At 45.5% G+C, this 12092-nt stretch overlaps 1 protein-coding gene across 1 annotated transcript in view; it reads right to left on the bottom strand.

Annotated features, from left to right (window-relative positions):
• Window positions 1–12092, bottom strand: part of Dpy19l3 (dpy-19 like C-mannosyltransferase 3) — a 63660-nt gene that overhangs the window by 27704 nt on the left and 23864 nt on the right. Inside the window, exons 5-9 of the mRNA XM_028754212.1 lie at window positions 10243–10364; window positions 8376–8521; window positions 5837–5960; window positions 4603–4737; window positions 1224–1355 (exon numbers count right to left, since the gene is read on the bottom strand). Of these exons, the coding sequence (XP_028610045.1) occupies window positions 1224–1355; window positions 4603–4737; window positions 5837–5960; window positions 8376–8521; window positions 10243–10364 (659 nt within the window). The remainder of the gene's footprint in view (window positions 1–1223; window positions 1356–4602; window positions 4738–5836; window positions 5961–8375; window positions 8522–10242; window positions 10365–12092) is intronic.

Genomic DNA, 12092 nt, shown 5'->3' with positions numbered 1-12092 from the left:
TGGAAATGCCGCGTTCTCATGAATTCGCATTCACAAGGAGGGCGTGGCTACCTTCCTATGAGCGGCACAACGTAAGTCAGACACAGTCCCTGTATGGATGGGGGAGTGGCTCATGGAGCTCACCCCCAGCTCAGGGGCTATTGGTAGTTGATGGCTGATGGGAGACAGACAGTCGTAATTCAGAGGATATGGCTCTCGCTAGGCTGCCCACCCGCAGTGGACGGCCCCCATGGCCATTTGCATAAGGTTAGCACTAATTGGATTCAGCAGGTAATTTTATAAATAAAAGACAAAGTTGGAAGGGGGACATGTTGGGGGTGTCTGAGGAGAGACTGAAGGGTCATGGGTGGAAGTATATATGATCAAAGTATATTACATACCTGTATGAAATTCTTAAAGGATTAAAAATATACATAAAAGAATTTTACGTGGTATTTTAATATCTGACAAGGTGCCCCATGCCCTTCTAAGTTTCTGTTTGGAATTCTTTGAATTTTAAAAAGTTTATTTTAATTCGATTCAATAATACTAAGAGGACAGGTAATGCCAGGAAAGGTGGCATCTTCGTCACAAACAGCAAGGGGTCCAGACCTGAAAGGCCATGACTGACACACTGGCACTATTGATTACACCTGTAATTTTTTCGTTCTTGTATTGCAGCTTTACATCTATGACAGATAATAGTGTAATTCAAATAAACGACCTTGGCTAATGGCTGAATTGAGGTTTCGATTGCATAAGAAGCCATCACCGCTAAAAGGGAAGAATGACCCGAGACAACCTGAAACAAAAGTTCCCCTTCAAAAGTGAAACTGCACTTTAAAAAGAAGTGAACGTAACACTGCTGGTGCTCTGTGCTGGGAACTGGGTCAGGTTTTCCTTTGAATTAAAAATGAAAACGAGGTCCAGTGAGCCACACAATCAAAAACAGATTTTATAGGGCTGGAGAGACGGCTCAGCAGTTAGGATCACGTACTATTCTTGCAGAGAACCCCTTGGTTCCCAGCACCCACTTTAGGCAGCTCACAACAGCGGGTAACTCCATGTCCAGGGGATCTGGTGCCCTCTTCAGGTCCTCATAGGAACTGCACTCATGTGCACATTCACCACACACACACACACACACACACACACACACACACACACACACGAAGAGAGGGAGGGAAAAGAGAGCTAAAAATTAAAATCTTACAATATCATTTATAAAAATTAGAAAGTCCTACCTGAAGTTTTCTTACAATTAACACTGAAAGGTTAAAACTGATGAGCAAGGATCCCAGAATCATGGAGTTAAAAAACTGAAGCGTGCAGACGAGCAGCAGGCAGCTTATCTGTATGCCGTACAGCCAGGTCGCCTACAAGGAAGTGGACGGATGGAGATCTCCTTAGGAGAGCAAGACACGGACCGTGTTCACACCTCAGGTTACAAGCAGGAAGCACACCTAGCTCCGAGAATCACCGTCTTTTTTTTTTTTTTTTTCGAGACAGGGTTTCTCTGTGTAGCCCTGGCTGTCCTGAAACTCACTCTGTAGACCAGGCTGGCCTCCGACTCAGAAATCCACCTGCCTCTGCCTCCCAAGTGCTGGGATTAAAGGCGTGCACCACCACTGCCTGGCGAGAATCACTGTCTCTAAAAGGACACCCCGTTGTATAAATTCCATTTGTTTTCCACTTTTGATGACAGAAAAAGTTTTAAAGATGTCTATTTATGTGTGTGCGCGCGCACGCGTGCGTGTCCTCATGCGAGTCTGAGCCTGCCACACTTCCCACCGTGACGATAATAGACAGAACCTCTGAAACTATAAGCCAGCCCCAATTAAATGTTTGCCTCTATAAGACTTGCCTTGGTCATGGTATCTATCTCTTCACAGCAACGAAACGTTATGACAGCTTTTTTAAAAAAATGAATTGATCGTGTTTCAATGCCATACCCAGACAGACTTGTGCAAAATGGCAGTTTTGTGGAGCAGCAGTTCTGACCAATTAAGGGTGCAAACTTTGAACCTCAGAGAAAACCAGTGTGGGCTCTGCCTTGCCTGGTGTCACCAGGAGCTCAGGGCACAGGATGACAGCAGTTTTTAGGATTATACTGTACATAACTATACACAGACAAACATTAAACAAAACAGTAATTGACAGAAAGGCGAGACCAACAACAGAACCCAACACAGTTACCAACGGAGGGAATGTGGGTTCCAACTGGAGCCTAACATTTCATACAAACTGCATACTGCATATCATACAGTGTAATTCTCTCACGCCAATGACTATTCTGTGTAAACCTGAACTTCAAAACACTACATAACTGTGAAGATCTGATTCTGAGATATACCTCCAAGCACAGGCTTATGTTTTGAAGGCTGGTGGTGCCTTAAAAAATTTAGGGGGGGGGGAATTACATATATGTACACAGAAAATATGGTCACATTTAGCCTGTCTCTATCCTATGTCTCCCAATATGCTCTCTCCCAAATTCAGGTCTTTGTTTTGTTTCTGATAACCCATTAAGTCTACTTAGTGCTCTCATACATCCCATATGTGCCCGTGTGTGTGTGTGTGTGTGTGTGTGTGTTATCCATCAGAGCATGGAAGACCTACCAGGGCCACAGTACAGAATGATGCTCCCTCGCTCAGCAACTACCCACTGCCAGCAGCTACTGAGGAGGAGGCAGGGCCTTGATGCCAGGATTTCGGCTGGCTTGTTCTTGTGTGGGTCTTGCGCAGGCAATCACAGCTGACAGAGCTGAAGAGCTGAGTCTTCTGAGAGACGGGCCCAGCAGTGAAGTCAGCCACTACGGCCGTCAGCACCTATACCCAGCTCCGGTTCTGATCTGCTTCCTGCCTCGACTCTAAGAAGAGGCTGCCTCATGCTCTGGATACCACAGATAGGACCAACCTATCTCATCGCTGTGCCTTCGCTAAGACAGACTGAAATCTCTCAGAAGCCACGGGACAAAATAAAACATTTATCCTTACTGTTTTCTGTCCCAGCAGTGAGAAAAGTTACTGATATTATGTCACGTGGGTATGTCTTAATTTTTTAAGTTTAATTGTATATGTATGAGTTTGATGGACACACGCCAGCTCCTTCCTCCCACCCAACCCAGGCATTCCTATCATGTCTCCCTTACCCACTCATGTCCTCTCCACCGAGTGCAATGCTAGCTGCCTCACCTATGGAACCAGAGCTGCCAAGTCCATGGGTGCAGAGCCAGGGCCTGTCCTGAAGACGGCATTCCCCAGCCCTCCTCCCCATCCCCCAGCCCTTACATCCTTCTGCCCCTCCTCCTACGATGCTCTTGAACCTGGGAGACAGGGGTTGAGATGGATGTTCTATGTAGGGCTGAGCGTTGGGTACCACATTGCTTCTGACTAGAGAGTTCCTTAGCCTGCTGACCTCGGCAGTGGAATGCAACCATGCAGTCGATGCCACCCTGGCAGGAGGGAAGGGATGTCACTGTAGCTAAGTGGGGGCTGAAGTCAGATTCCCCATGTGGTCTGTGGAGAGGGTGAAAAATTCCAGATTGTCTGACACTGCCCTGGCATGTAGCAGGCATGAGAACAGGGCGAGAACAGAAATCCAGGCGGCTCCCGTGATGCCTTGTTGGCGGGTGGGAGTGGAGCTGCACGTGTTTGTAAGGTGTTGGCTGCTATGGGCTGTCAAGTTTTCTGTCTTCCTAAAATTTCTCTTTTCTGGTCCTCAGCTAGGAGAACGTTTTTCTTGTGAGTTTCTGTGCCGTTCTACTGCTATATTTCTGGGTTTTTTTTTGGGGGGGGGTTTTCTAATGCCTATTCTGGGACCTGTGAAGGAAAAGGAAAACCCAGGAGACCCATGGCCACATTTTCCTTCTGGTCTGGAAGTTTCTAGTTGCCTTAGGGTTTTACTGTAAAGAGACACCATGACAACAGCAACTCTTTCTTAAATAGATGTACATGCAAATGATTTACTTATTTATTTATTCATCTTATTTGCCTGCATGAGTTTTAGGTGTACCGTATGTGTGCAGTGCCCATGGAGGTCAGAAAAGGGCTCTGGGTCTCCTGAAGTTGGATTGCAGGTATGTAACTCAGTATGAGATATGGGTGCTATGTGAGTGTGGGGTACTGCATCTGGGTCCTCTGCAGGAGCAGTAAGCACTCTAAACCGCTGAGTTATCCCTCCAGGGCCTAGAGGCACTACTTAACTTTAAAAAAATGTTGAGGGGCTGGAGAAATAGATCAGTGGTTCAGAGCACTAACTTCTTATAGACAACTCAAGTTCAATTCCCAGCACCCACATGATAGCTAACAACTATCAGTAACTAGGGTTCCAGGGGATCCTATGCCCTCTTCTGGTCTCCATGGGTACTGCGTGCACACATGTGACATACATACATATATGCAGGCAAAGCATCTATACACATAAAGTGAGCTAAGTGTCAAAAAAACTTTGTTGAATTGTCAAACTGGGCTGCGCACAGTTCTTAGCTTCAGGTGACCACAGCCCAGTGACACAGGTCAACAATTTCACCTTTGTCACAGTCTGTATCAGTTTCCATCACATCCTATGATGGGAGACGCTCATGGGTATGCACTGAGGAGCGGAAGGTAGGCGGTGCTCACCTTCACGGCCGGCAGCATGTCCAAGGAGTCCAGGATGAACAGCACCAGAGCCTGCAGCAGCATCATGAACTGATTAAATTGCCATGTCAGGCTAAAGAGGAACGTCGATACGGAGATGGCAAGGAGTGTCAGCCTCTGTGGGGAACGAAAGGAAACAAACCTTTGGAGGATTCTCATCTCCAGTCTTCAAACAACCTGGTGGTTCAGTTTTCTCGAGGGTAGCCAATAAATGCCCCCATAAGCCAAATAAGAGTGGGGGAGGCAGAAACTGTTGCTTTGAAAAACTCTGCGTTTGTATTATGAGCTCCAAACGTCCCGAAGTGCTATTCTCATACACATATGGTATGTGCGATCCGCTCTGATCTCGAGGCTATAATACGACAAGCCCCATCTCAAAAGCGACGGATTAGAAATCCTCAGTCTCACAGAACAATGTGGGCTTCCTGCAGCTACTTGAGGGTAGGCTGTAGAGAGGACATTTTTAACTTGACATTTTCTTGGCAAAGGAGGAAAAGGTTCAGAGGGAGAGGGCTTAACTTGGGGGTGAAGAGATGGCTCAGCAGTCAAGAGAGCTTGCTGTTCTTGCAGCGGGCATGACGAGTTCAGTTCCCAACACCCAGGGATGCTCACAACCATCTGCAACTCTGGCTTGAGGAGATGGATACCCTTCTTTGGCCTCCACAGGTACCAGGACCCAAGTACCTATATCCACAAACACATGCACGCACACATCATTTAAAAATAACAAATTTGGTCATGGGATGAGAGCTGTCCCTGTGGACTGTAGCTTTTTGCTCATACAAAGCCAGCAGATTAAAAAGTACCCTAGAAACTTCGGGCTGGCAAGAAACTAAGGACCCCAGTTCAATCTCTGGGTCTTACAGATGTCAGGATCAGAAACGACTGTCCTCAGCTTTTCTCTAACCTCTGCATGAGTGCTGTGGCACCTAACACACTTGGATACACACACATGGATGGACACACATACACACAGACAAGACACACACATACACTCTCAAACATACACATTCATTTGTATACAACATTCATATACTTACACTCATACACACTCACACACACTCACTTGTACACACATACTCACTCACACTCTCTCACACACATTCACTTGTACACACTCGCAGATTCACATACTTATACACACACATACGTATACTCACACACACATACACACACACACACACATACGAGTAATTAAAATGCTCTAGAAACTTACTTCAGAAAGAGGCTGTAAGTTTGGTCTCAGGAAGTACGTAATTGCTGCAATCTGAATTGCAAAAAAAGGCAGAGCCCAGTTCTCCCTCAGCGGGATGGTAAACTCAACTCTTGTGGTATCTATTCTGTAGGAAGAGAACACAGACAGCCAAAATAACAGCCAAGATTGTTCTTGCAACGATTTCCTCGAGGAATACTAGCAGGAAAACTGGAGGGCACTTAGTTGAGGGACATACAGGTCTAGCCACGAGCTCTCAACAGCAGTTGTCACTGTCATCATCACTATTGCCCTCATGACATGAAATTGGCACTGACAGCATCAGACCTGCCCTTGTTCCTTATTAAGTGGTGGGATCCAGCCCATGTTACCCAGAGTACTGAGGCCATGGAGGCCCACACCAGACTCCTTTTCACACTGTTCTCTGGATGCTGTAGGCAAAATTTTCTTCTAAAGATTTTTGTTTTATGTACATGAATGTTTTGCCAGCAGTGGCCAGAAGAGGACACTGCATCCCCCTAGAACTGGAGTTAGGGACATGATCTGCCACATGGGTACTGAGAACCAAACCTAGGTCTTCTGCAAGAGCTGCCAGTGTCAATGCATCTCTCTAGCTCCAAGGCTCTCCCCTCCTTAGTGCTTTTATGTCTGACACTGAAGCTTGCTGATGGTCTTTTCAAGTGAATTACCCCACTGGAATGTAGTCTCCAGAAGGCAGGACAAGGCAAGCTTTCACCTCTGTATAATCAGTACTGAGAAACACTCATGCACAGACCGGGCAATTGATAACAACCTCAAGAAAAATGTAAAGTGCTGTTCAGAGTGTGAGAGTGCAGGTGACATCCTTCTGAGTCAACGTTTATACCTCTGAAACAGAGGTCATAGCATCTACCTTATGGGGTGATTGCTCTGCTTTGAGACAAAGTCTCTCTACATAGCCTTATCTGTCCTGGAACTCACTATGTAGGCCAGGCTGGCCTAGAACTCAGAGATCTGCCCGTCTCTGTTTTTGTTACACCACCAAACTCAGCCCCATGTAGGGCTGTTAATAGGTCCCAGTACCTACATGCCAGCTCACAACTGTTTCTAACACTAGTTCCAGAGAATCCGATACCTTCTTCTGGCCTTCATTGGTACCAGGCACACACATGGTGCATATACATATGTAGGCAAACACTTAATTAAATACATAAGACTAAATTTAAAAGTATTTTTCACAAGGCTGAGAAGCAAATCTATATTAGAACTCATGTCAAAGTTTTAAGGGCCTTAGTAAACACTGTTGCTGCTCTGTAAGTTGGGTAACAATTCAATAAATCTTTAAGACCAGGGTCTCATTATGCAGCCCAGCCAGTGACATGCTATGTAGTTCAGGGTATCCTCATACTTGTGACCCTCCTACCTTAGCCTTCTAAGTGCTAGAATGATAAGGTATAAGCCAATAATCTTTCCTGCCAATAATCTTGAATATATGGAAATGTATATTGATAATACTAGGTAATAAAATAATTACATGATGATACAGCACTGTCTATTTTGCTGCCAATCCTATCATGATGGACAGAGAAGCTGGGTGTGTTAGGGAAGGCCTCTACTTAGCAGCTAGGAAAACAGAGATAGGAGGACCTGAATTCAAACCCTGCTTGAGCTACAAAGTGAGTTTAAAGACAGCCTAGCAATGTAGTGAGACCCTGTCACACAACTTAAAAATTACTAGGAAATTTTGGGACATAGTTTAGTAGCAGAATGCCTCCAAGGCAAATACAGTAGTAGCCTGGGGGCAACACACAAACACACATACTTTCACATACTATCTCACACACAGATATTCACTCCCTCTCACACACACATGCATATACACACTCACTCTCACATACACTTGCATACACTTTCACACACACACACAAACTCTCACATGCACACACTCTCTCACACACACTCTCACACATACACATATACACACTAACACACACACACTTTCACATATACACTCTCTCATACACACATACACCAACACACACAAACCTTTTCACATACACTCTCTCACACACACTCATATTTACACACACTCACATACACATATACACACACTTTCACACACACACACACTCATTGACACACACCCTCACACACGCACGTACACTCACAAACACTCAACACAAACACACACTCGCTCTCTCATACACACACTCAATTTATTTACACACGGACGCACACTCATACACACACATTCACACACATACACTCACATACATCTCTCTAAACTGTGTGGTTAAAGCAATATCGATCTCAGAGCAAGCAGGCAGCGGCAGCAAGATCGGAGCCGATGGCGCTGTAATGTGCTACTCGGTTCTCAGATGAGAAAACTTCTGGATGGAGCTTTCTCCCTTGCTAAATAAGAAAAACACACTCAACCCGAGATTTACGGCAAGACTGCATTTTGTCTCACTAACCACAGTGTTCACAGCCATTCTCTGCATGAGAAAACAGTCACTTACCCTCACTTAATACTAGGGAAGAGGAGTGAACTGACACAACTCACCTGTTGGTGACGTACCAGAGAGCTGCCAACAGTCCTGACAGCCAGGTGCCACTAAGGAGCCAGCTGGTTATATAAAGGGCCGTGACATAGACTGCCTGGAGCCCGAAAAGGGTGTAGATATAAAAATAAACAGGTTCTAGATATTTCTGTAAAAGACAACAATAAAAACTGTTCATCAGGGTTGGGGACACAACTCAGTGGCGGCCTGTGTGCCTAGTATCTTAGCTCCTGTTCTCTCGCTGTGGAGACATTGTGACCAACGGAAGAAAGAGTTATTGGGGGCTCACAGTCTCAGAGGGTGAGTTCGTGACCATCATGGCAGGAGCACAGAAGGCAGACTAGAGCTTACAATCTGAGCCACGAACAGGAGGCAGAGACAGCTAACTGGGAATGGTGTTGGCTTTTGAAACCTCAAAGCCTAGCCCATCTAACATATACCTACTCCAAAAAGGCCACGCCTCCTAACCCTTCCCAAACAGTTCCACCAATGGGGGATCAAGCATTCAAACTTATGAGCCTGTTGCAGCTATGTTCACTTAAACACCACGCCTGGCACACGCCAGGCCCTTGGTTCATTCCCTAAACTATGAAAGTTTATCACAGATGTCCCAACCCTCCTTACTGGCATTTAAAAAATATATCCACAGAGAGGCCTACGGACCTGGCTTACACAGAGGGGCCTAGAGAACAAGCTGGCTCACACACAGGGGTCTAGGGAGCTGGCTCAGTGCTTGAACATGTATATGGATCTTGCAGGGGACCCTAGTTCGGTTCCCAGCACCCATGCTTGGCAGCTCACAACTGCTTCTAACTCCAGTTCCTGAAGACTCTAACACTTCTGGTCTCTATGTACCTACACTCACATGCACAAACCCTTACACAGGCACACATACACACATATACATAATCCAAAGTAAAAGAAATCCTTGTAGAACATGTCTGTAGAAAGGTAATGTTGAGCTTGCAGCCAGCCTGAGTAGTAGGGTCATCAATGCTTTCCACCTACGAGCAAGTAGCCCTTTCTTCAAACTAGATGCAAGGAAGCCTCTAGACAAAGCAAGGTCTAACCTGTTCTAATTCTGCCTCAGTCATGTGAGAAGTGCTGACTATGATCTGACAATCCCAGGCATATTTTTTAAAACATAAAGACAAGTCACAGAGCCGGATAGTGGCCCCATGCCTTTAATCCCAGCACTAGGAAGGCAGAGGCAGGAGGATCTCCATGTGTTGGACGCTAGTCTGGTCTACAGAGTGACAGGATAGCCAGGGCTACACAGAGAAACCCTGTCTTGAAAAATAAAAACAAGAACAAACACACAAATACACAAATGACAAACATAAGCCATGGAGAAATAGGTTACACATAGAGGAATGGCTACATATTTTCAAATGAAACTGTTTCTCAAGTTTCTAGGCTGCGTGCGTAATTATGACACAAGCTAGGAGACTCTACTTGTAAAAATAACAGTATCTTATAGAGTTAAAAACAACAACAATAACAAACAAACAAAAAACAAACAAAACAAAACAAAGCAAATTCAGTGCTCATAGCAAGGACTCTCTACCTGGGCAGCTGAAGTCAGGAGACCCAGAGTGAGACATCCAGTCTGAGTGGTGGTGCGGACCTTTTTTAAAGAAATCTTTTTTTGTTTGTTTGTTTTGTTTGATTGTTTTTCAAGACAAGGTTTCTCTGTATAGCCCTGGCTGTCCTGGATCTCACTCTGTAGACCAGGCTGGCCTCGATCTCAGAAATTTGCCTGCCTCTGTCTCCCAAGTGCTGGGACTAAAGTCGTGTGCCATCACTGCCCGGCTGCAATGTGGACCTTCATCAGCCCCTACGAACTCAAGGACAGAGAACACCGCATACCTGTATGGGGAGAACTCTATATAAAACACTGAGAAAAACTTCTTGGTAAATGTTCATCCGTTGAAGGAGGTTGATGGTCCTCATGGACTCGGTTTTGTTGTCATAGATTAAGCCGTGGAAACCTAAGGACACACATGAAGACAAACCAAGAGTGAAAGATTACAACTGGCACTTCTCCAGTCACTCAGCGTGACTCACAGACTTAGCATCACACTGTGAGTGTGCTCAGAACAGCTCAGAGTAAACCACAGAGCCAGCCACCCTGCAAGGCTGACGCCCGCCAGAGGAAGACGCGCCACAATACAGGCACACTTAAGAACTTCCGAACAGAACCCCAACGGGGCAGCCTCCCCTCAATCAGACACATGTGATGGCATGAAATCGAAAAGCTTCTGCACATCGGAGGAAACAACTGGAGTGGACACAAAAGCCTATAGAATTGGAGAAAATCTTTACCAGCTACACCTCAGACCTCAGGTGATTAATATCTAGGCTACATAAAAAACTGCAAAAACTTAACTTCATAAAAATAAAACTGCTAATCAATAAATGGGCTAATGAACTGTTGAACAGTTTTCAAAAGAAAGGACAGAAATGGCTGATAAATATTTTAAAAAGTGTCAACCATCATTATCCATTAGGGAAATGCAAACTAAAACGACTTGGGATCCCATTTAATGCTGGTCAGAATGGCAGTCATCAAGAAAGCAAATGACGACAAGTGTTGGAGATGATCCAGGGACAGAGGAACCATCGCCAGCTCCTGGGAGTAATTGGCTCCCGGAACTGTCACCAGCTCCTGGTGGGAGTCTTAACCAGGACAGCAGCTATGGAAACCAGTATGAAGGCTTCTCAAAAAATTAGAAACGACAATTAAAAATTAGATTGCCCCCCCCCACCTTATTCCCTGAGAAGCTGCGGGCAGTAATGTTAGCTGGGGCAGGGGATTGATTTTCTTCAATGGTATAACTACTGCTAAGTTGCCCAGGCTCCAGTAAACATCCAAAAATGATTATGCTGGCAACCGTGCCTGCACTCAGTGGGTCAAAAACAAAACAAAACCGACATGAAGGTAGGTGGAAACTTGCTGGGAAGGAAGTTGCTTAACTGATGCAGGGGAATGACAGTGGATAATGGGGACGGTGAAAATGACCAAAAGCATTACATACACACATAGAAGTTGTCAAAGGATTTCTTAAAAGATAATTTCTTCTTCAAAACTACTCATCACAGGACCGCTTGCCCTGGGTCAACCATCAATGACATCAGAGATGGTTTGGCCACGTGGCAGGGGCTCACAGGTTGGGATTTACAGAAACAAATCTACCCCGTGTCATGCCCACAGATGGCTCCGGAGAGGAAGAGCTATCTCATCACAACACGCTTCTGTCACAGATACATTCTGAGGAACTACTGCTTTTGAGACCCTGACCTGGGCTTATGCCAGCATCCAGGGGACAGAGACCCAGCTCCATGATGCCACCCCTGCCCTCAGCATCCTGAGAGGATAACTTAAATTTTCAGGGACCCTGACTCTTGCCAAACCAGATATTATGGCTTTGATGCTGGAAAAAAAATTCAGAATTAGTCAGTAGGGTGAAGGCAGAGTCAGAGGTTAAATTAAAGCTGTTAAGATAAACTCTCAAGAAGAGAGGGCCAGCACACACAAGAGATGCCGGCTCACAGCATCTCAGGCATTCCCATGGTGACTGTGTGGAAGGTACTGGTAGCGGTGGGAATTTCATTGCTTGGGTTTCTTGGGACACTACCTGCCTCCTTTGCCCCTGGTCCTCTTTGAAAACTGAGAAGACATAGACCATGAAAGGGATTACAATCTGATAAAATAAAAC

This window comes from Grammomys surdaster, unplaced genomic scaffold (assembly GCF_004785775.1).
Source record: "Grammomys surdaster isolate TR1022 unplaced genomic scaffold, NIH_TR_1.0 125984, whole genome shotgun sequence".
NCBI classification, from domain to species: domain Eukaryota; kingdom Metazoa; phylum Chordata; class Mammalia; order Rodentia; family Muridae; genus Grammomys; species Grammomys surdaster.
The sequence above is the reverse complement of the archived record's forward strand: the minus strand, read 5'-3'. Positions and strand labels throughout refer to the sequence as shown.